Genomic DNA, 23,883 nt, shown 5'->3' on the forward strand with positions numbered 1-23,883 from the left:
CTGACCGGTCTATAATTCCCTGTTTTCTCTCTCCCTCCTTTTTTAATGATGAATTGATTCTTTGGGTGGGGTGCGGGGGGGAGGATTGTAAACAACGTTCCCTGTAAGCTGCACTTGATTCTGCGTAGCCTGTGTCTTTTAATGCATGGTCCCTTTAAATTTCTGTCTCGTGCGCGGGATCTTTCAACAACAACAACTTGTATTTATATAACGCCTTTAATGTAGTAAAACGTCCCAAGGCGCATCTCAGCAGTGTTATAACTCAAAACAAATAACACGAGCCACATAAGAAGGAATTAGCACTGGTCAAAGAGGTCGGTTTTAAGGAGCGTCTTAAAGGAGGACAGAGAGATGGAGAGGTTTAGGGAGGGAGTTCCAGAGCTTGGGACCCAGGCAGGTTATTTTCAGATTCCTGCGCATCTTAGCGGGAATGTTGATTGTTGATTGTTGACTCTTGGCACAAACCTTGACTGCGCCGGCCCCGATTAATTGTCGGCGTGGATGTCCTTTCGACCTCTCTTTCCCCCCTCCTGTGCGAACTGTTCCTTTTATGGGTAGGTGTTGGTTTCTGCAGCTGGAAGGGGGAAATCAGTAAAGTACCCACATTAGCTAACGCCCACCCCCCCCCACCCCCCCAGCAGTATACTACTCTTATTTACAAAATACAAGGTGCGTTTTACGGCAATCTGACTTGCCCACATCGCAACTTTAACCCGATTTTACCCGCTACTGTGTCAGTGCTGTTCTGTGATCAGCCACAAGGGGGTGCATGGTTGACTGGGCTACTCTCATTGGTGATTACCTGCACTGGCTGTGCCAGCCCTGATCTCCCCAAGTTGGGAGTAAAACACCTACCTACCTCCCCGGGCACATGTAATCCAGGATTATGCTGGATTTAAGAGATATAAAAGCATTCCGTCCAGTACTGGGAACAGTAGCGCAGTGGTTATGTTACGGGACCAGTAATCCAGAGGCCCGGAGTAATGATCCAGTGACGTGAATTCAAATCCCACCACGGCAACTGGGGGAATTAAAATTCAATTCATTAAATAACTCTGGAAAAGCTAGTATCATAAAAACCCATCGGGTTCACTAATGTCCTTTAGAGAAGGAAATCTGCCGTCCTTACCCGGTCTGGGTCTATATGTGACTCCAGACCCACAGCAATGTGGTTGACTCTTAACTGCCCCTCTGAAATGGCCCAGCCAGCCACTAATTCAAGAAGGTGGCTCACCTCCACCTTCTCGAAGGCAACCAGGGACGGGCAATAAATGCCAGCCTTGCCAGCGTGCCCACTTCCCATGAATGAATTTTAAAAAGTTGAACTTTGCACCAATTAGGGACATTACCTCCCTCTCCACAGAGAATGCCACAGAGGGTCAAGGGTTATGGCGAGCGGGCAGGGAAGTGGAGCTGAGGTCAAGATCAGATCAGCCATGATCTTATTGAATGGCGGAGCAGGCTCGAGGGGCCGAATGGCCGACTCCTGCTCCTATTTCTTATGTTCTTGTTCGAAGGGGGAAGATCAGTGGGTCATGGCTCTGGTGATTAATCTATTGTCTTGTTGCCTTTTTTCAGCACGAAGTATGTTCATTCAGACCCAGGACACACCAAACCCAAACAGCTTGAAGTTTATCCCCGGCCGCCCAGTGCTGGAATCGGGAACCATGGATTTCTCTGCACCCCGCAATGCCTTCTGCTCCCCTTTGGCCAGGTGCAGTACCTCACCCCCTTCACTTGTCAGTCGCGGGAGCGTTAAAAGGGTGGAGCTTGGGTAAAGTGGAGCCGGTTCAGGAGGGGGTTTAGAAGCCCAGCGATATAAGAGAGGATAGCTTCTTTTGTCGGGTGAGTGTGGAAAGGGTGCCGGCTTGTTGCTGCCGGATTACAGGTCTGTGTCTGGAGCCAGTCTGGCGTGGGAATCAATGCTGTAATATAAGGGATGGCGGGGGGGAATATACATGCCAATGGAGAGGCAGAGTGCCATCTGACGAGGTGGTTTGCATCTTTATATGTACGGTGGTATAGTGGTTATGTTACTGGCCTGGACTAATGATTTGGAGACATAAGTTCAAATCCCACCACGGCAACTGGGGGATTTAAACATTCAGTTAATTAAACAAATCTGGAAAAAAAAGCTAGTCAGTAATGAACATAACATAAGAACATAAGAATTAGGAACAGGAGTAGACCATCTAGCCCCTCGAGCCTGCTCCGCCATTCAACAAGATCATGGCTGATCTGGCCGTGGACTCAGCTCCACTTACCCGCCCGCTCCCCGTAACCCTTAATTCCCTTATTGGTTAAAAATCTATCTATCTGTGATTTGAATACATTCAATGAGCTAGCCTCAACTGCTTCCTTGGGCAGAGAATTCCACAGATTCACAACCCTCTGGGAGAAGAAATTCCTTCTCAACTCGGTTTTAAATTGGCTCCCCCGTATTTTGAGGCTGTGCCCCTTAGTTCTAGTCTCCCCGACCAGTGGAAACAACCTCTCTGCCTCTATCTTGTCTATCCCTTTCATTATTTTAAATGTTTCTATTCGATCACCCCTCATCCTTCTGAACTCCAACGAGTAAAGACCCAGTCTACTCAATCTATCATCATAAGGTAACCCCCTCATCTCCGGAATCAGCCTAGTGAATCGTCTCTGTACCCGCTCCAAAGCTAGTATATCCTTCCTTAAGTAAGGTGACCAAAACTGCACGCAGTACTCCAGGTGCGGCCTCACCAATACCCTGAAATAATGCCCGTCCCACCTATATGAAAGAGCTATCCAATTAGCCCCACTCCCCTGCTCTCCCCAAAGCTCTACAAAATTTTCCTCCTTCAAGTATTTATCGAATTCCCTTTTGAAAGTTACTATTGAATCTGCTTCCACCACCCTTTCAGGTAGAGTGCAAAATAAGCGGTGATGGCCTGGGAGTTATTCCCAAGTGTGTGCTGAATCGATAGATTTTTTGACTCGAAGGGAATCGAGGGATATGGGGGGCCGGGCGGGAAAGTGGAGTTGAAGTCGAAGATCAGCCGTGATCTTATTAAATGAACTGCCAGATTGTCATAAAAACCCATCTGGTTCACTAATGTCCTTCAGGGAAGGAGATCTGCCGCCCTTACCCGGTCTGACCTCTATGTGACTCCAGAGCCACAGCAATGTGGTTGAATCTTAACCCTCTGAAGTGGCCGAGTGAGCCACTCAGTTACCACTCGGACTGCAGCATTTCACGAAGGCAGCTCGCCGCCACCTTCTCAAGGGGCAATTAGGGACGGGCAATAAATGCCGGCCTTGCCAGTGACGCCCACATCCCAAAGAACAATTTTTTTTTTTTAAAGGGTGGCACAAGATGTTGGAGAGATTTACGAGTATCGTCTGCGCTGATCGCTGTTGGGCAGCCATTTCCCCCTGGTGGGCTGAGCTCCCAGAGGATTGGAAAACCGCAAATGTAAGGCCCCTATTTTAAAAAAGGAGGCAGACAAAATGCAGGAAACTATAATAGACCAGTTAACCTAACACCTGTGGTTGGGAAAATGCTGGAGTCCATTGTTAAGGAAGCAGTAGCAGGACATTTGGAGAAGCATGATTCAATCAAGCAGAGTCAACATGGTTTTATGAAAGGGAAATCACGTTTGACAAATTTGCTGGAGTTCTTTGAGGATGTGACGAGCAGGGTGGATAAAGGGGAACCAGTGGATGTGGTGTATTTGGGATTCCAGAAGGCATTCTATAAGGTGCCACATAAAAGGTTACTGCACAAGGTAAAAGTTCACAGGGTTGGGGGTAATATATTAGCATGGATAGAGGATTGGCTAACTAACAGAAAACAGAGAGCCGGGATAAATGGATCGTTTTCCGGACGTACCAGCAACGCTGCCTCCGCGAGATCCTGCAAATCCACTGGGAGGACAGATTCGCCAACATCAGTGTTTTTGCTCAGGCCAACATCCCCAGCATTGACCACACTCGATCAGCTCCGTTGGAGGGGCCACATCGTCCTCATGCCTGACACGAGACTCATAAAGCAAGCGCTCTACTCAGAACTCCTACATGACAAGCGAGCCCCAGGTGGGCAGAGGAAACGCTTCAAGGACACCCTCCTTGGTAAAGTGCAACATCCCCACCGGCACCTGGGAATCCCTGGCCCAAGACCGCTCGAAGTGGAGGAAGAGAATCTAGGAGGGCGCTGAGCACCTCGAGTCTCGTCGCCGAGAGCATGCAGAAACCAAAAGCAGGCAGCGGAAGGAGCGTGCGGCAAACCAGACTCCCCACCCACCCCTTCCCTCCAACCACCGTCTGCCCCACCTGTGACCGAGATTGTAGGTCCTGCATTGGACTGTACAGTCACCTGAGAACTCGTATTTAGTGTGGAAGCAAGTCTTCCTCGACTCCAAGGGACTGCCTATGAAGAAGTAGTAGTTTCATGTTCTCTTAAAAAGACAGTTGCTCTGTTTCAGGTTGTATTTTACTGGTACACCAAAGACAACAACAGCGACTTACATTTATACAGCGCCTTTAACGTAGTGAAACGTCCCAAGGAACATAATGAGGTAAAAATTGACAGTGCCAAAGAAGGAGCTATCAGGGCAGGAAAGAGAGGTGGGTTTTAAGGGGGGGGTGGGTGGAGAGGTTTATGGAGGGAATTTCACAGCTTGGGCTGAGATGGTTGAAGGCACGGCTGCCAATGGTGGTATGAAGGAGGGGGAGATGGGCCAGTATTTGGATGAACACAGGGCTGTGGGGCTGGTTACAGGGCAATCGCCGGCCAGCACTGCCGGGTGAACAGAAGCGGTTCTGACGTCATATTTGAAGTGGTTTTATTTTTCCTCGGCAGGCAGCTGTTCCGGATTGACGGAGTGAAAGGGGTTTTCTTTGGGCCGGACTTCATAACCATCACCAAGGTAAGCAGGAAATCTATGCTGCTGCCCCTCTTCCAGCTCGTGTTGTAAGATCAGATTTGATATCGGTGTCCAAAATCATTCAAGGGTTTTGATAGAGTGAACGAGAAACAGTTTGCAGTGGCAGAAGTGTTGGTAACCAGAGGACACAGATTTAAGGTGATTGGCAAAAGAAACAGAGGGGACGTGAGGAAAAACATTCTAATGCAGGGCATGTCCTGCCTGATAGGGTGGTGGGGATAGTAGCCTTCAAAAGAGATTGGATAAATACTTGAAGAAGTAAAAAATATTGCAGGGAGATGGGGGAAGAGCGGGGGAGGGGGACTAACTGGATTGCTCTTCGAAAGAGCTGGCGCGGACTCGATGGGCCGAATGGCCTCCTTCGGCGCTGTACTCTTCTATGATTCAATGACGCGAGGAAACATTTTCTTACGCAGCGAGTTGCTGTGATCTGGAACGGAACTGCCTGATAGGACGGGGGAAGCAGATTCAATTGTAACATTCAGTTGGTTAAATACTTGAAGTGGGGGAGGGGGGGGGATGGGAATTACAGGGCTATGGGGAAAGCGCAGGAGAGTGGGATTAATTGCAGAGCTCTAGCAAAGAGCCAGTAACCAGCACGATGGGCCGAATGGCAGCCTCCTGTGCTGTATCATTCTGATAATACTCTGATGTTTGTATCACTGAGTCACACATTCCTTCAGCCGTGAATTTAAAATCTGTGCATTTGAACCACCAGGTTTCCCGATGCCTAAAATGATTTGAGGCTTAGTTAGGAAAATAGCCCTTGTATTTAAGGTCTGTTGACTGCTATCTGGGGGTGGGGGGGGTTGGTGGGGGTTAGGTCAACGGTGCTTTTTCCAGTTTGAAAGGCCGGCTGATAAACTCCTCGTGCTTCTGCCGCGCTTTGCAACACCAACTCGCCTCACTCGGGTGGCAGTGGGCGGGTGCTTCACCGCAGGGCTGGCTCAGTGCCGCTGGGTTGGCCAGTTCCACTGCCACTCGGCACGAGAGGGACATGCCCGACTGCAAGCAAGCAGGGTGGAGACGGGGCCAGCAGCAGCGGCAGGGAGATGGTCAAACACCCCTTCCTGTCAAACACCCCTTCCTCTCAACCCCCCGCAGCAGATTGAAAGCACTTTAAAAAGTTCGCACCGGGTGACCAGTTGCACTTCAGTTAATCATCTCTGGCAGTGTGCTGGTATCCCGTGAGTTAGGAGTCACTTTTTCCAAAAAGGAATTGGATATACACTTGAAAGGGGAAAAAATTGCAGCGCTCTGAAAAGTCTTAAAGAAATAAAGACTTGTATTTAGCGGTGGTTGTGAAATATTTCTTTTTATATAGCACCTTTTACAACCACCCGACGTCTCAAAGCGCTTTACAGCCAATGAAGTACCTTTGGAATGTAGTCACTGTTGTAACGTGGGAAACGCGGCAGCCAATTTGCGCACAGCAAGCTCCCAGAAAAAGCAATGTGATAATCACCAGATATTTCAATTTTCGTTATGTTAATTGAAGGATAAATATTGGCCCCAGGACACCGGGGATAACTCCCCTGCTCTTCTTTGAAATAGAGCCATGAGGATCTTTTACATCCACCTGAGAGAGCAGACGGGGCCTTGGTTTAACATCTCCTCCAAAAGACGGTACCTCCATCAGTGCAGCACTCCCTCAGCACTGCACTGGGAGTGTCAGCCTAGATTTTTTTTGTGCTCAAGTCCCTGGAGTGGGACAACCTTCTGACACTGAGCCACAGCTGAGTGGTGGTGGGGGGAGGGTAGAGGGAGTAGGACTCATTCAAATACCGGGCACGATGGGCTGAATGGCCTCCTTCGATGATTCCTTTTGATATATTCCCAGGAAGACAACGGCATGGAGTGGAAACTGCTCAAGCCAGATGTGTACGCCACCATTATGGATTTCTTTGCGTCTGGCCTCCCGATAGTGACGGATGAAGCTCCGCGGACTGACACAGGTATACGTGCGCGAGCTGCTCGCAGCCACGATTCACTGAGTGCCACCAAGCCCAGGGGGCTGAGGGGAGGCCTCATTGAGATGTTTCCTTGTTTTCAAATCCCTCCATGGCCCTTGGCCCCTCCCTATCTCTGTAATCTCCTCCAGCCCCACAACCCCTCGAGATGTCTGCGCTCCTCTAATTCTGGCCTCTTGAGCATCCCTGGTTATAATCTCTCAACTATCGTTGGCCTTGCCTTCTGTTGCCTGGGCCCCAAGCTCTGGAACTCCCTCCCTAAACCTCTCTGCCTCTCTACCTCTCTTTCCTGCTCCTTAAAACCTACCCCTCTGACCAAGTTTTTGGCCATCTGCCGTAATTTCTTCTTGTGTGCCTCAGTATAAAATAAAAAATGTTTGTCTTATAACACTTCTGTGAAGCGCCTTGGGACGTTTTACTACATTAAAGGCCCGATATAAATACAAGTTGTTTATATTGTGTATCAAATTAGGAGCGATCGAGATAGAGTGGAGAGGAAGGACCTTTTTCCCCTAGCAGTGAGCTCAGTATCCAAGGGGCATAAATTTAAAGTGATTGGTAGAAGGATCAGAGGGGAGTTGAGGAGAGCTTTTTTCACCCAGAGGGTGGTGGGGGTCTGGAACTCACTGCCTGAAAGGGTGGTAGAGGCAGAAACCCTCACCACATTTAAAAAGTACTTGGATAGCGCCTTTCCCGACCAACGGGCGTCTCAAAGCGCTTTACAGCCAATGAAGTACTTTTTGAAGTGTAGTCACTGTTGTAATGTGGGAAACGCACAGCAAGCTCCCACAAACAGCAATGTGATAATGGCCAGATAATCTGTTTTTGTTATGTTGATTGAGGGATAATTGTTGGCCCCAGGACACCGGGGAGAACTCCCCTGCTCTTCTTCAAAATGGTGCCATGGGATCTTTTACATCCACCGGAGAGGGCAGACGGGGCCTCGGTTTAACGTCTCGTCCCAAAGAGGATTTATTTTAATTTGAGATACCGAGGCCCATAATGCAGGCACTGCGCAGGTTGAAGAGGTGTAGAGAAGACGAGGAAGCTGTCATTACCTGGCCCAACCTGGGGGCTTAGAAGCGAAGAAGATGCAATCAGCTGCAGATGGGGGGTTCTTGTTACAGATTTGCTGCCAGGATATCGAGGCCTGTTTCTGATTTAGGACTGACGAGAGCAAACCTAGAGTTAGGTTGGAGGTTAGACAAACACGGAGTCTGGAATGCGTAACTGGAGTGGGCTTCAGTCTCGTTCCAGGGTTCACGTGTCGTTTGCCAGCTGCGAGGGCGGTGGAAGCTGTATGTCGCTGGGTGGTGGTTTAAACAGCTCAGATGGAAATTGAAGCTGCTCCTTGCAGTAAAAACGAACTCCGGTTGCCTAACACACTCCAGGAAGGAGTATTACGGCAAAGTTTAGCGGCCGTGACGCCTTCTGGAGGAGGTACGTGTTCCCTGACCGACCAAGGTCAGGGACTTGACATCCGAGGTGTCGCAGATTGTCGTAATGATCAGAGGAGGCCAGGGGGAGAAATTGGCCTCCGAAGTGGTGTGGGTGGGTGCAATAACGGGGCGCAAATGGGTTTGCGACCGGGCGCGGTGAGATCAGCGACTCCCGCTAAATTCGACGGGTGTTTTGCGCCCAGAGATCGTGATGTCGTCGCCCCGGACCCGGACTTGGGCTCCGCCCCCTGCAGCATCGCCGGGGTGATGACGCCGGCAGCTGCAGGAGAGGCGTCCATCAGGAGGCCGGGCACTTCGGGGGCGATGCTTAAAGGTGAAGCGGCCGAGATAATTTTTTTTTTTTTTTAAAACGTACTTTCTCTCTCGCAGCTGTTTTCCCGGGTTCCTGACCACGATCGATCAGCCGGCATTCTGCGTGAGTGTCGGGCGGGATCACGGCTGCCGACGTGGATGTAGAGCGATGTGATCGGGATCCGGGAGATGCGCGGGTTTGGGGCTCAGAAGAGGCGAGGGCCCAGAGGCAGCACGGGCCCAGTCCACACTGCGACATGTTTGCACACTAGGTCCGTGCAGCAGAGCTGGTCTCCAGTTGTCCTGGATAACCCTTGCCCCTGGACCAAGGCCTAGCTCTGTCAAGCCCGTGTGGTGGCTGGTGTGCATCACACATTCAAAAAATCCACGCACAGGCATCTTCCACCCTTCAGGATGTAGTTCGGGACCTGGAATGTCAGGTCCTTCATCGAAACACCTGTGAACTCATCCCTTTTTGGCGAGGAAGCAAGTCATCCTCGCTTCGAGGGAATGCCTATGATGATGATGATGACGACGTGGGGAAGGTGAGTTTAATTATTTTGCAGCGATGGAGGGAGGGAGCCTTTCAACACGGCAGCGCTGCACGGCCCTGTGTGCAACGATGCCCCACTCACCACCCTGCCTGCTGCCCATCGCGCTCCGGGAATGAAGCGGGGCGTTTGATTTTTTTGCCAGTTCCTGGCGCTAATTTTTCAAACTTTTACAAGTTGGCGCCCCCCCCCTCCCCGGGTCCCCCGATCAATCAGAGTGGCAGTGACCAAGGTCTGGGAGCAAGTCTGTTGCATGCATGCCTTCCCGTTCGGCCCGTGCTGTGAGATGTTTTCTTACTTTACACAAAAGGATAGTATACAGGTACAGCAAGTGATCAGGAAGACCAATGGTATCTTGGCCTTTATTGCAAAGGGGATGGAGTATAAAAGCAGGGAAGTCTTGCTGCAGTTATACAGGGTATTGGTGAGGCCACACCTGGAATACTGCGTGCAGTTTTGGTTTCCATATTTACGAAAGGATATACTTGCTTTGGAGGCAATTCAGAGAAGGTTCACTAGGTTGATTCTGGAGATGTGGGGGTTAACTTATGAGGAAAGGTTGAGGAGGTTGGGCCTCTACTCATTGGAATTCAGAAGAATGAGAGGTGATCTTATCGAAACGTATAAGATTATGAGGGGCCTTGACAAGGTGGATGCAGAGAGGATGTTTCCACTGATGGGGGAGACTAGAACTCGGGGGCATAATCTTAGAATAAGGGGCCGCCCATTTAAAACTGAGATGAGGAGGAATTTCTTCTCTGAGGGTTGTAAATCTGTGGAATTCGCTGCCTCAGCGAGCTGTGGAAGCTGGGACATTGAATAAATTTAAGACAGAGATAGACAGTTTCTTAACCGATAAGGGATTATGGGGAACGGCAGGGAAGTGGACCCGAGTCCATGATCGGATCAGCCATGATCGTATTAAATGGCGGAGCAGGCTCAAGGGGCCATATGGCCTACTCCTGCTCCTATTTCTTATGTTTTTATGATCCACAGAATAGAGACACAACTTTTTATTTAATTATGTGTATTGCTCATCATGGGATTGTCAGAACACTTACATTTTCCCCTGTGCTTTCAGCTTCTTCGGAGGAAGATGATGAAGTAGTAGCCATAATTAAGGAGTTGTTGGACACCAGAATTCGGTGAGTACCAGCTGAACACTGCCTAAAAGCTTCAAATATGAATCCGGGATTAACCACAGTGCCTGTTTTAGCTCCATTTCTGTATCAAGAACATCTGGAGGGCAGTGGTAACCTTCTGACACTCACCAGAAGCAAATGGTTTTCTGGTTTAGACTCGCTGTCCGTCAGCTGTGGCTCAGTGGGCAGCACACTCGCCTCTGTGTCAGAAGGTTGTGGGTTCAAGTCCCACCCCAGAGACTTGAACCCAAAAGTCTTAAGTCGACACTCCCACTGCTGTACTGAGGGAGTGCTGCACTGTTGGAGGTGCCGTCTTTCAGATGAGACGTTAAACCGAGGTCCCGTCTGCTCTCTCAGGGTACTATTTCGAAGAAAAGCAGGGGAGTTATCCTTGGTGTCTTGGGCCAATATTTTTCCCTCAATCAACATGGCTAAAACAGATTATCTGGTCTTTACCACATTGCCGTTTGTGGAAGCTTGCTGTGCACAAAATGGCTGCCGCGTTTCCCACATTACAACAGTGACCATGCTTCAATTGGCTCTAAGGGGCTTTGGGCAGTCCTGAGGTATAAATACAAGTCTGTCTGTCAGTCAGTGTCTCTCGCTATCTGTCTTCCAGGGAAATGTGCATTCTTTATGCAAAGCTAATTTTATTCACTAATGCCCACAATGACCATACTAAATGGGGTGTGACGAATGCCCATTTGCTCACCTATTACTTAACACGAATCAAAAAATGCACCCAGTATGTCGGAAGGCGTTTAAAAACTGCAGTTGAAAATGCCCACTGATAGGATAAGAACATAAGATGCAGGAGTAGACCATTAAGCCCCTCGAGCCTGCTCTGCCATTCAATAACATCTGATCTGATCCTGGCCTCAACTCCTCTTCGCTGCCCATTCCCCATAACCCTTGACTCCCCTATAGTTCAAAACTCTGTCTGTCTCTGGGGTAGAGAATTCCAAAGATTCACGATGCTCTGAGAGAAGAAATTTCTCCTCATTTCTGTTTTAAATGTGCGACCACTTATTCTAAATCTATGTCCCCGAGTTACTGATTTCCCCACGAATTGAAACATCCTCTCTGCATCTCCCTGTCAAGCCCCCTTACCCTTTTAAGAACAGATTCCTGAATTTGTTAATGGCCCAGAAATCCAGGCCTCCCTGGGTCCATACGGAGTGTGTACGGACCCAGGAAGACAACGCAAAAGCCGGATTTCAGAGCACAATCGCGCTTGCGCTGAAAACCGGCTTTTCCGACCTGTCAACCTGTCGACAGATCCTCCGCGTCTCGGGAGCGAGGATATTTGCAAGGGCAAGATTGCGGGATTTACCCATATCTTGCCCGGCAAATATCCTCAAAACTCTTGCGCTTGATAAAAGCAGAAGCATAGCCTACTGTTACAGGCGTAAGAGTTTTAAAACACACTTAAAACATATAAAATTAAAATTTTAAAAACACATTTTATTTTTAAAAACCTGGCCCACTACGTTACATTTATTTTAAAGTGTAATTAAAAAAAACTTTAAAAAAAAAACACCGGAAATATATATATTTTTAATACATAAATAACTAATTTAAATTAATGTTAAATATGTAGTGTATTTTTTTCTATTTTTAGTGTTTGGGGGTGTTTCTCATTTATAATAATGGGAACTCCAACTTACGGAGTTCCCATTATTCTGAATGCGAACATACTTTACCTTGATTGGCTACCCAGAGCCATGTGACTGCAGCTCCAGGCCTGCGCACGTCCTGACGTGCACGCGTCGCGACGCGCAGTCAGTGGAGGCCTCAGGACCAGAGGCCTCAGGACCGGGATCTCACGTGGGCACAGCAGGATAAGGTAAGTGCACATCCTTTTTGTAGAATCCAATCGAACATCCGTGGAGAGAGAAAGCAGGATTTCTGAGCCGTTGTTTCAAAGCATTTGCCTTAAAACTGCACACTGAGCCATGCACGGAGTCCGACATCTAGAAACTTGGATGTAAAGAACTTCCCAGGAATAGTGAGTCTGTCCAGGCTGCTCACGGGACCGCGCCTTGAAGTTAGCTGGAGTTGCTAACCGAGTGCAGCTTTCTAGACCCCGTGTAAAAAGCAGCATTCACTGTCCAACTCTTGCTGCCTTTAACTTGGGTGATTTATGACCCTCGCCTCATCGATTAGATTGCTATTCACACACACACAGACGCAATCATAAGGGCCACATCCTGGTCAATATCCTGTTCCATTGTTGTCTCAGCAACCTTTGCTTCTTATAGAGGCTTTTCTCGTACTTTATCTTTTGTCCTGGAGTGGCATTGTGATCGACAGATTAATATGTGTCAATCAACTCTGCCAATATTGGCTGTTCTCTCTTTGTTCTGTTAAAAGACTTGCATTTATATAGCGCCTTTCACAGACACCGGACGTCCAGAAGCGCTTTACAGCCAATGAAGTACTTTTGAAGTGTAGTCACTGTTGTAATGTGGGAAACGGGGCAGCCAATTTGCGCACAGCAAGCTCCCACAAACAGCAATGTGATAATGACCAGATAATCTGGGGTTTTTTTGTGTGCTGATTGAGGGATAAATATTGGCCCCAGGACACCGGGGAGAACTCCCCTGCTCTTCTTCGAAATAGTGCCATGGGATCTTTTATGTCCACCTGAGAGAGCAGATGGGGGCCTCGGTTTCATCTGTGTCATCTAAAAGGCGGTACCTCCGACAGTGCAGCCATCCCTTGGCCCTGCACTGGAGTGTCAGCCTAGATTTTTGTCCTCGGAGTGGGACTTGAACCCACAACCTTCTGACTCCAAGGCGAGGGTGCTGCCCACTGAGCCACAGCTGACACAGGAATAAAAGGATAAGTTGCTGGGATTAGATGAGGAAGGGTAGGAGGTGGCTCAAGTGGAGCATAAACACCGGCACGGATCTCTTGAGCCGAATGGCCTGCACCAGTGCTGAAAATACTTTTGTCATTTTCTTTCTCCATTCCTGTTTACCTTCAATCACCTTCCTGTGCTGCATTACCTGCGAGCCACAAGATGGCAGCCTCGCTCTCAGTTCTCCTCTCTCTTCCCTTCCCAGCCCTCGACGAGTCAAATGCCTTCCCCAAAGGGGGACGCACTGCTCAGCTGTGAGTGGACTCTTGAGGTTCTGGATTCTGCAAAGACTGTTTAAAATCTAAATGATGAACGAGTAGTAAAATTAATTAAAAAGGCAATTCTTTGTGGCAGATTTTAGCTCGAGGAGAACTGGCTTTGATGCAAAGTGAATCTCAATCCTAGTTTGCTTCTCAATGACCGTCTGGGTTGTGGCTGAAGGGTTTTAACTGTTCTTTCTCTCCCTCCCCCGCCCTTAACCATCAGGCCCACAGTTCAGGAGGACGGGGGTGATGTGATTTACAAAGGGTTTGAGGACGGTATTGTGAAGTTGATGCTCCAGGGCTCTTGCACCAGCTGTCCCAGCTCCATCGTGACTTTGAGGAGCGGGATTCAAAACATGCTGCAGTTCTATGTCCCGGAGGTCGAAGGCGTTGAACAGGTAGGAGCAATTAAAGATGTGCCCTGCGTGTGGGCCAGATTGTACTCCCTCCAAAACGCTGCGGATGCTGGAATACAATCAGAGACTCGAGTTAGGCGGTCCCACGAGTCGAGGATGACTTGCCTCCACCAAAAAGGGATGAGTTTGCAGGTGTTTCAGCGAAGGACCTGATATTCCAGGTCCCGAACTACGTATTGAAGGGTGGAAGATGCCTGTGTGTGGATTTTTTTTAACGTGGGGTGACCGTTGCACACCAGCCACCACACGGGCTTGACAGAGCTCGGTCTTGGTCCAGTGGCAAGGATTAACCAAGGCGACTGGAGACCAGCTCTGCTGCACGGATCTAGTGCGCGCACATATCGCAGGCCGGGGCCATTAGAGGGAAGCCGCAGCCAACTCCCCACTGACCGCTCGTTCCATAGTGCTGGAACTAGACCAGTGGTACTGCCCATCCAACATTCTCCACACACACAGAATGGCAAGGCTTTAGGATTAAGTGCGCACCCTAACGATTAAGTGCGTCGGCTTGGGGAAAGCGGAGAGCCCCCGCTTTATTGCCAGGTACAGAAGAGTTGTCCCAAGAGCTCTACTGCACACCCTCTTCCAGTCGCCCTCTTCACAGCCGACTCCCTCCCCAGACCGGCTCGCGCTCTACCTTACAGCTTGGTATCTGCTCCTTGAACGGACATTCTGCAAGGAGATCCAGAGAGGATCGATGATGGCTGATCCACTGCCAGCATACACAGGGTCAGCGTTTGGAGGGATGAGAGTTTGATGGGGAGGAGATTGGCAAAGTTAACCCCCCCATCTCCCCGGGCAAGCTGGGCGGCAAGGTCGGTGAGACGGGAGGATGGGACAGTCGGGGTTGCTGCTCGTGAGGTGATAGCGACGAGTGCCACGGTGGGCCCTTCGATGCCAAGAGAGGCACAGAGGGAAGCTGCAGGCTTGTCTAAAAGGGAGTCGAGCTTGGGACGGCGGCAGGAGAGTCGGAAGGTCGAAGAGTAATGAAACATAGAAACATAGAAAATAGGTGCAGGAGTAGGCCATTCGGCCCTTCCAGCCTGCACCACCATTCAATATGATCATGGCTGATCATGCAACTTCAGTACCCCATTCCTGCTTTCTCTCCATAACCCTTGATCCCTTTAGCCATAAGGGCCACATCTAACTCCCTTTTGAATATATCTAACGAACTGGCCTCAGCAACTTTCTGTGGTAGAGAATTCCACAGGTTCACAATTCTCTGAGTGAAGAAGTTTCTTCTCCATCTCGGTCCTAAATGGCTTACCCCTTATCCATAGACTGTGATCCCTGGTTCTGGACTTCCCCAACATTAGGAACATTCTTCCTGCATCTTACCTGTCCAATCCCATCAGAATATTATATGTTTCTATGAGATCCCCTCTCATTCTTCTTATTCATGAAGGGTTGGGGTCGGGCTTTGGGAGGACAGAGTGTCCGAGAGAGGAGAGATGAAAGTCGACATGACGAGGGAGAGATAGAGAGCAAAGAAAAAGTGGGAGAAAGAAGTGGCGATAGAAGTGAATGGCTCGGGTCCGAAGCGGCAGCCAAAATGGCGGCAAATAGACTCATTTCTTTTTGGTGTGGAAGCAAGTCATCCTCGATACGAGGGACTTCCTATGATGATGATATACGCTCCTTTTATGGCCCCGATTGGCCGCAGACCTGTGAGGAATCATCTGCGGCAGGTCGGGGCTCCATAAAAGGAGCGGTGATCCAGCCCACAGCAAGGCCCCGACCTGCGATGAACCGACCTGAATCATAGAATAGTAGAGCACAGAAGGAGGCCATTCGCCCCATCAAGTCTGCGCCGGCTCTTTCAACGAGCAATCCAGTCAGTCCCACTCCCTGCTCTTTCCCCGCATCCCTGCAATTTTTTCTCCTTCCAAGTATTTTCCCAATTCCCTTTTGAAGGCTACTATTGAATCTGTATCATCCACCCTATCAGGCAGTGCGTTCCAAATCCTAACCACTCGCTGTGTAAAAAGGTTTTCCTCATGTTGCCTCTGGTTCTTTTGCCAGTCACCCCAAATCCATGCCCTGGAGTGTCAGCCTGGATTTATGTGCTCAAGATCCTGAAGTGGGACTTGAACCCAAAACCTTCTGACTGAGGCGAGGTATGCTGATTGAGGGATAAATATTGGCCGGGGCACTGTGGATAACTTTTTCGAAATAGTGCCGTGGGATCTTTTACATCCACCTGGGAGAGCAGACGGGGCCTCAGTTTAACGTCTCATTCGAAAGACGGCACCTCTGACAGTGCGGCACTCCCTCAGCACTGCACTGGGAGTGTCAGCCTAGATTAATGTGCTCAAGTCTCTGACGTGGGACTTGAACCCACGGCCTTCTGACTCAGAGGCGAGAGTGCTGCCCACTGAGCCACAGCTGACAGATAGTTTGTGTGTATAGTGGAGTTATTCCATTCCAGCTCCATCCCGCATCACTCTGAACAAATTCAGAACATAACATAAGAAATCGGAGCAGGAGTAGGTCATACGGCCCCTCGAGCCTGCTCCGCCATTTAATACGATCATGGCTGATCCGATCATGGACTCAGATCCACTTCCCTGCCCGCTCACCATAACCCCTTAATCCCTTATCGGTTAAGAAACTGTCTATCTCTGTCTTAAATTTATTCAATGTTCCGGCTTCCACAGCTCTCTGAGGCAACGAATTCCACACATTTACAACCTTCTGAGAGAAGAAATTCCTCGTCATCTCAGTTTTAAATGGGCGGCCCCTTATTCTAAGATTATGTTCCCTACTTCTAGTCTCCCCTATCAGTGGAAACATCCTCTCTGCATCCACCTTGTCAAGCCCCCTCATAATCTTATACGTTTCGATAAGATCACCTCTCATTCTTCTGAATTCCAATGAGTAGAGGCCCAACCTCCTCAACCTTTCCTCATAAGTCAACCCACTCAACTCTGGAATCAACCTAGTGAACCTTCTCCGAACAGACTCCAAAGCAAGTATATCCTTCGTTAAATATGGAGACCAAAACTGCACGCAGTACTCCAAGTGTGGCCTCACCAATACCCTATATAACTGTAGCAAGACTTCCCTGCTTTTATACTCCATCCCCTTTGCAATAAAGGCCAAGATTCCATTGGCCTTTCTGATCACTTGCTGTACCTGCATACTAAACTTTTGTGTTTCATGCACAAGTACCCCCAGGTCCCGCTGTACTGCAGCACTTTGCAATTTTTCTCCATTTAAATAATTGATTATAGATCTTTCCCCCTCACCGCCAAATACAAAAGTCTCATTTTAAATGACGGAGAGAATAATGTGTTTAATTGCTGCTTATTCTATTGTCAGGTTGTAGATGAAGAAAAAGAAGCTGAAATTTCGTGATTTGCTTCTGCGTAACTCTAACTCACAGGCCGCTACCCCAATCATTGTGTTCTGATCGAGATGCTGCCTGTTGAGGAACTTATTGTGCACCTTAACAATCGATGACGCCTGCACTGACTGCAAAACATTGAAAATCAAACTCTGTATCCTAATATATTTTTCAATAAAGAATTTAAGCTTCTATTTTTCAGTCATTTTTATGCGAGGCTTTTCAATGTCACGAGGGTTTCTGCCTCGACCACCCTTTCAGGCAATGCGTTCCAGACCCCCACCACCCTCTGGGTGAACTCTGTCACGCCAGATCTGACAAAAATCCTGTGTCACAGAAGTTGTGACAGTGTACACATAATTAGAGAGGAGTAGAAGATGCCTGTGCGTGAGTTCTTTTAACGTGGGGTGGCCGTTGCACACCAGCCACCACACGGGCTTAGCTGAGCGAGGTCTTGGACCAGTGGCAATGGGGTCCAAGACGACTGGAGACCAGGCACTGCTGGATGGGCCTAGTTGCCTACGGCGAGATGTTGGCCGCAGGCTCGGCACCGGGTAGTGCACTTGATGGTAGGTGGCCCGAGGCTTGGTTGGGGGGCAGGCATTGAGAGGGTCACCGGTCCGCTGGAGTTCAGTGTGGAAGGTCAGGGGGCTCACAGCCATGGTACTCACCATGTGCCGGGGGAGAAGAGGCCAGGTCTCCAGTGGGGAAGGAGAGGCCCAGTCGTCGCTGAGGAGAGAAGGCCCAGTTGCCGAAGGGGGGGGTGGGGAACAGGAAGGACCTATTTCCCTCAGCAGAGAGGTCAATAACCAGGGGGCACAGATTTAAACTAATTTGTGGAAGGATTGGAAGGTCGTTGAGGAGAAATGTTTTCACGCAGAGGGTTGTGGTGGTCTGGAACTCACTGCCTGAAAGGGTGGTGGAGGAAACCCTCATCGCATTTAAAATGTACTTGCATGTGCACTTGAAGTGCCAAAACCTACAGGGCTACGGATCAAGAGCTGGAAAGTGGGATTAGGCTGGGCAGCTCTGTTTCGTCCGGGATGGGCCGAATGGCCTCCTTCTGTACCGTAAATTTCTATGATTCCACAAAAGTTGTGTTGCAAACACGGCAGTCATGCATCAATACTCTTCATCTCCGTTCTGCGGCTGTTGCTCACTTTCTCCCCTCCCCCCCCCCCCCCCCCCCCGCCCCTCACTTTCTGGAACAGAGTCGCTCTGGTATCTCCCGCGAGCGACCATGGCGAAGGTGTGGGTTTGGACGGGGAGTGTCGAGGGGCTCGTTAACAGCTTACATTCTTACAACATGCTTCATGCAGTTGAGCCCGAAAGAGAGAGAGATGTCAAGCAGCAGACGAGATTGGTTCTTCCTTACTCCCCAATCACATGGTCAGAACACTCAAGAAGCTCGACACCATCCAGGACAAAGCAGCCCGCTTGATCGGCACGCTACCCACCACCTTCAACATTCACTCCCTCCACCACCGGCGCACCGTGGCTGCAGTGTGTACCATCTACAAGATGTACTGCAGCAACTCGCCAAGGCTTCTTCGGCAGCACCTCCCAAACCCGTGACCTCTACCACCTAGAAGGACAAGAGCAGCAGGCGCATGGGAACACCACCACCTCCACGTTCCCTTCCAAGTCACACACCATCCTGACTCGGAAATATATCGGCTGTTTCTTCATCGTTGCTGGGTCAAAATCCTGGAACTCCCTCCGCAACTGCACTGTGGGAGCACCTTCACCACACAGATTGCAGCGGTTCAAGAAGGCGGCTCACCACCGCCTTCTCAAGGGCAATTAGGGATGGGCAATAAATGCCGGCTTTGCCAGTGACGCCCACATCCCATGAACAAATTTTAAAAAAACTAAGTTCCGAAGAGGCTGTTTAAACAAAGGAATGTAGCAAATTGGATTGACACACTAGCAGTGAATCATGTATTGACTTATCAGTAATTAAGCATTATACAATTGCTTGATTTTTCTGATCACCACTCATAGAAGTCAACACGGTTTGCAAATTATTTTGTCCTGCGAATTTGGACAATTCTAGGATTCCCTGGCTGCTGCTTGCAGGATAAAGGTAAAGTCAAATTTGACCGGGATTGTGTGTATTTATGTCACTCTGTTTTGCGACAAGTATGTGCTACGTAATCCTACCCCACCCACCCCACCCTGTCAGGATAAACTTGCGTGTGCTGATTCCTGGTCATCCTTCATATGTGCTACACACTCACCTAGTTAAGCTGCAAACAAAGAACGATTGACTGAGAAATGGCAGCAATGTTGAAGGTCAGTAACAACAACAACACTTATATTTATATAGCACCTTTAACATTGTATAGCGTCACAGGAGTATTACAAGACAAAAATTTGACACCGAGCCACATAAGAAGAAATTAGGATAGATGACCAAAAATCTAGTCAAAGAGGTCGGTTTTAAGGAGCGTCTTAAAGGAAGAACATAAGAAATAGCAGGAGTTGGCCACACAACCTGCTCTGCCACTCAATAAGATCATGTCTGATCTGATCTTGGGCTCAGCTCCATTTTCCCTGCCTGTTCCCCACAACCCTTGACTCCCCAATAGTTCAAGAATCTGTATCTCAGCCTTGAATATATACAAATACTCAGCCTCCACAGTTCTCTGGGGTAGAGAATTCCAAAGACTCACGACCCTCTGAGAGAAGAAATTCCTCCTCATCTCCGTCTTAAATGGGCGAGCCCTTATTCTGAAATTGCCCCCTAGTTCTAGATTCCCCCACGAGGGGTAACATCCTCTCAGCATCTACCTTGTCAAGTCTCCTAAGAATCTTATATTTTTCAATAAGATTATCTCTCATTCTCCTAAACTCCAATGATTATAAGCCCAACCTGCTCAACCTTTCTTTATAAGTCAACCCCCTCATCTCGGGAATCAACCGAGTGAACTTTCTCTGAATTACCTCCAATGTAATTATATCCTTCCTTCATTACGGAGACCAAAAGTGTATGCCCTGTACAGTTGTAGCAAGATTTCCCTACTTTTACACTCTAATCCCCCATGCAATAAAGGGAAACATTCCATTTGCCTTCCTAATTCCTTGCGAAACCTACATGTTAACTTTTTGTGTTTCCCGTACGAGACACCCAGATCTTTCTATACCGCAGCATTATATAGTCTCTCCATTTAAATAATATTCTGCTTTTCTATTTTACCTGCCAAAGTGGATAACCTCTCATTTTCGCACATTATACTCCATCTGCCAAATGTTTACCCACTCACTTAGCCTGTCTATATCCCTTTGAAGACTGTTTCTTCCTCACAACTTGTTTTCCCACCCATCTTTGTATAGTCAGAAAATTCGGTTACATTACACTCAGTCCCTTCATCCAAGTCATTAATATAGATTGTAAATAGTTGAGGCTCCAGCACTGATCCCAGTGGCACCCCACTAGTTACAGTTTGCCAACCTGAAAATTACACATTTATCCCAACTCTCTGTTTTCTGTTAGTTGGTCAATCCTCTATCCATGCTAATATATTATCCCCAACCCATGAGCTTTTGTGCAGTAACCTTTTATGTGGCACCTTATCGAATGCCTATTGAAAATCCAAATAAACTACATCTGCTGGTTTCCCTTGATCCACCCTGCTCATTACATCTTCAAAAAACTGTAATAAATTTGTCAAACATGATTTCCCTTTCATAAAACTATGTTGACTCTGCTTGATTGTATTATGATTTTCCAAATGTCCTGCTACTACTCCCTTAATAATGGATTGCAGCATCATCATAGGCAGTCCTTCGAAATCAAGAAAGACTTGCTTCCACTCAGTGAGTTCTCAGGTGACTAAACAGTCCAATATGGGAATTACAGTCTCTGTCACAGGTGGGACAGACAGTGGTTGAAGGAAAGGGTGAGTGGGACTGGTTTGCCGCACGCTCCTTACGCTGCCTGCGCTTGTTTTCTGCATGCTCTCGACAACGAGACTCGAGGTGCTTGGCGCCCTCCCGGATGCTCTTCCTCTACTTAGGATGGTCTTTAGCCAGGGATTCCCAGGTGTCAGTAGGGATGTTGCACTTTATCAGCGAGGCTTTGAGGGTGTCCTTGAAACGTTTCCTCTGCCCACCTGGGGCTCACTTGCCGTGTAGGAGTTCCGAGTAGAGCGCTTGCTTTGAGAGTCTTGTGTCGGGCATGCGGATGATGTGGCCCGCCCAACGGAGCTGGTCAAGTGTAGTCAGTGTTTCGATGCTGGGGATGTTGGCCTGATCAAGAACACTGACGTTGGTGCATCTGTCCTCCCAGGAGATTTGCAGGAACTTGCGGAGATGAGGATCAAACTCCAGCATTTTCCCAATGACCGATGTTAGGCTAACTGTCCTGTAGCTTCCTGCTTTCTGACTCCCTCCTTTCTTGTATAGGGGCGTTACATTTGCGGTTTTCCAATCCGCTGGGACCGCTCCAGAATCCAGGGAATTTTGGTAGATTACAACCAATGCATCCACTATCTCTGTAGCCACTTCTTTTAAGACCCTAGGATGCAGGCCATCAGGTCCAGGGGACTTGTCAGCCGTTAGTCCCATTAGTTTGCCTAGCAGAATTGTGAAAATGTTCCTATTGGTAGTTTTCACAATGCCAGAGGGGCTAATTATGCAGTTTTCACACAAAAGGATTGAGCAACTTTTATGAGCCCAACCTAGGTGGAATGCTTATTATTTACCATTCACTGAACCAGCAGCCTCAGCCATCACATTCCTCGGAGCCGAGACAATTTGCCTCCAAAATTGAACGTCCCAAGGCGCGCTTCAGAGGAGCGCTGTTAAACAACATTTGACACCGAGCCACGTGAGGTGTTATTGGGATAGGTACCCAAAAGTTGATCAAAGAGGGACATAGAAACGGCACAGAAACAGGCCATTCGGCCCAACCAGTCCATGCTGGCGTTTATGCTCCACTTGAGCCTCCTCCCGTCTTTCCTCATCTAAATCTATTGCATAACCCTCTATTCCTTTCTCCCTCATATGCTTGTTTAGCCTCCCCTTAAATGCATCGATACTATTCGCCTCAACCACTCCCTGTGGCAGCGAGTTCCACATTCTCACCACACTCTGGGTAAAGAAGTTTCTTCTGAATTCCCCATTGGATTTCTTGGTGACTATCTTATATTGATGGCCTCTAGTTATGCTCTTCCCCACAAGTGGAAACATTCTCTCTGCATCTACTCGATCAAAACCTTTCATAATTTTAAAGACCTCTATTAGGTCACCCCTCAGCATTTTCAAGAGAAAAGAAACCCAGCCTGTTCATCCTTTCCTGATAGGTACACCCTCGCATTTCTGGTATCATCCGAGTAAATCTCTATGCACCCTCTCCAGTGCCTCTATATCCTTTTCTATAATATAGTGACCAGAATTGTACGGAGGTAGGTTTTAAGGAGTGTCTTAAAGGAGTGGAGAGGCAGTTCCAGGAATCAAGGCCATAGATTTCCAAGGAATTATTCAATGTCACCTTACACAACAACAAAAAATTCTGCTATCTGTTGAATAAAATGGTACCTGACCTGGTCAGTCAACGAAATGTAATGGTTTCAATTCCTGTTTATTTTTCTCGTTACACCCCCTAACCATAAGGATGTGTTTAAACTGGCTTCCTAAGCTGACGTTCATCAAACAACACATTTTATCTTTTTATAGTTTGTCCTTTTAAATGTCAGCCTTAATGGCTATGCAAGGGATAGAATGATACAACACGGAAAGAGGCCATTTGGCCCATCATGCCCATATGTGAAAGAGCTATCCAATTAGTCCCACTCCTCTACTCTCTCCCCATCGCCCTGCCAAATTTTCCACCTTCAACTATTTGTCGAATTCTCTTTTGAAAGTTACTATTGAATCTGCTTCCACCACCCTTTTAGGCAGAGCGTGAAGGTGCATTGCACAGTAAGCAAAGATGCCATGGGAGTTATTCACAAGTGTGTATGGTGAATCGATAGATTTTTTGACTCTAAGGATATAAAGACACTGGAGAGGGTGCATAAAGATTTACAAGGATGTGGGGATCGGGCGGGAAAGTGGAATTGAGGTAGAAGATCAGCTGTGATCTTATTGAATGAAACGATCGTGAACTACCGGGTTGTCATCAAAACCCATCTGGTTCACTAATGTCCTTTAGGGAAGGAAATCTGCCGCCCTTACCCGCTCTGGCCTATATGTGACTCCAGACCGACAGCAATGTGGTTGACTCTTAACTGCCCTCCTGAAATGGCCCAGCGAGAGACTCAGTTGCACCAAACCACTACAACGAAGTATACTCACTCTGGGAGTGCCTGCACCTTGCAGACTGCAACGGTTCAAGAAGTCGGTTCACCACCGCCTTCTCAAGGGCAATTATGGATAGGTAATAAATACTGGTCTTGCCAGCGACACTCACCTCCAGTGAATGAATATTTAAAAATCTTATTAAATGGCGGGGCAGGTTCGAAGGGCCGTATGACCACCTCCTATTTCTCACAGAAGTTAAATAGGGAATTCAGAAGAAACTTCTTTACCCAGAGAGTGGTAAGAATGTAAATAGTATCGATGCAATTAAGAGGTGGTTAGATAAGCATATGAGGGAGAAGGGAATAGAGGGTTATGCCGATAGATTTAAATGAGGAAAGACGGGAGGAGGCTCGAGTGGA

The 23,883-nt window shown here is 48.3% G+C and overlaps 1 protein-coding gene across 1 annotated transcript in view; it reads left to right on the forward strand.

The window, feature by feature from the left end:
* The window catches only part of LOC139234760 (NFU1 iron-sulfur cluster scaffold homolog, mitochondrial-like), a 29,575-nt gene extending 12,165 nt beyond the window's left edge, over positions 1-17,410 (forward strand). The window contains exons 3-8 of the mRNA XM_070865449.1: positions 1,579-1,714; positions 4,829-4,895; positions 6,754-6,868; positions 10,267-10,330; positions 13,677-13,851; positions 17,194-17,410. Coding sequence (XP_070721550.1) covers positions 1,579-1,714; positions 4,829-4,895; positions 6,754-6,868; positions 10,267-10,330; positions 13,677-13,851; positions 17,194-17,229 — 593 coding nt within the window. The 3' untranslated portion in view covers positions 17,230-17,410. The remainder of the gene's footprint in view (positions 1-1,578; positions 1,715-4,828; positions 4,896-6,753; positions 6,869-10,266; positions 10,331-13,676; positions 13,852-17,193) is intronic.
* Positions 17,411-23,883: the final 6,473 nt, after the last annotated feature.

This window comes from Pristiophorus japonicus, chromosome 22 (assembly GCF_044704955.1).
Source record: "Pristiophorus japonicus isolate sPriJap1 chromosome 22, sPriJap1.hap1, whole genome shotgun sequence".
NCBI classification, from domain to species: Eukaryota; Metazoa; Chordata; class Chondrichthyes; family Pristiophoridae; genus Pristiophorus; species Pristiophorus japonicus.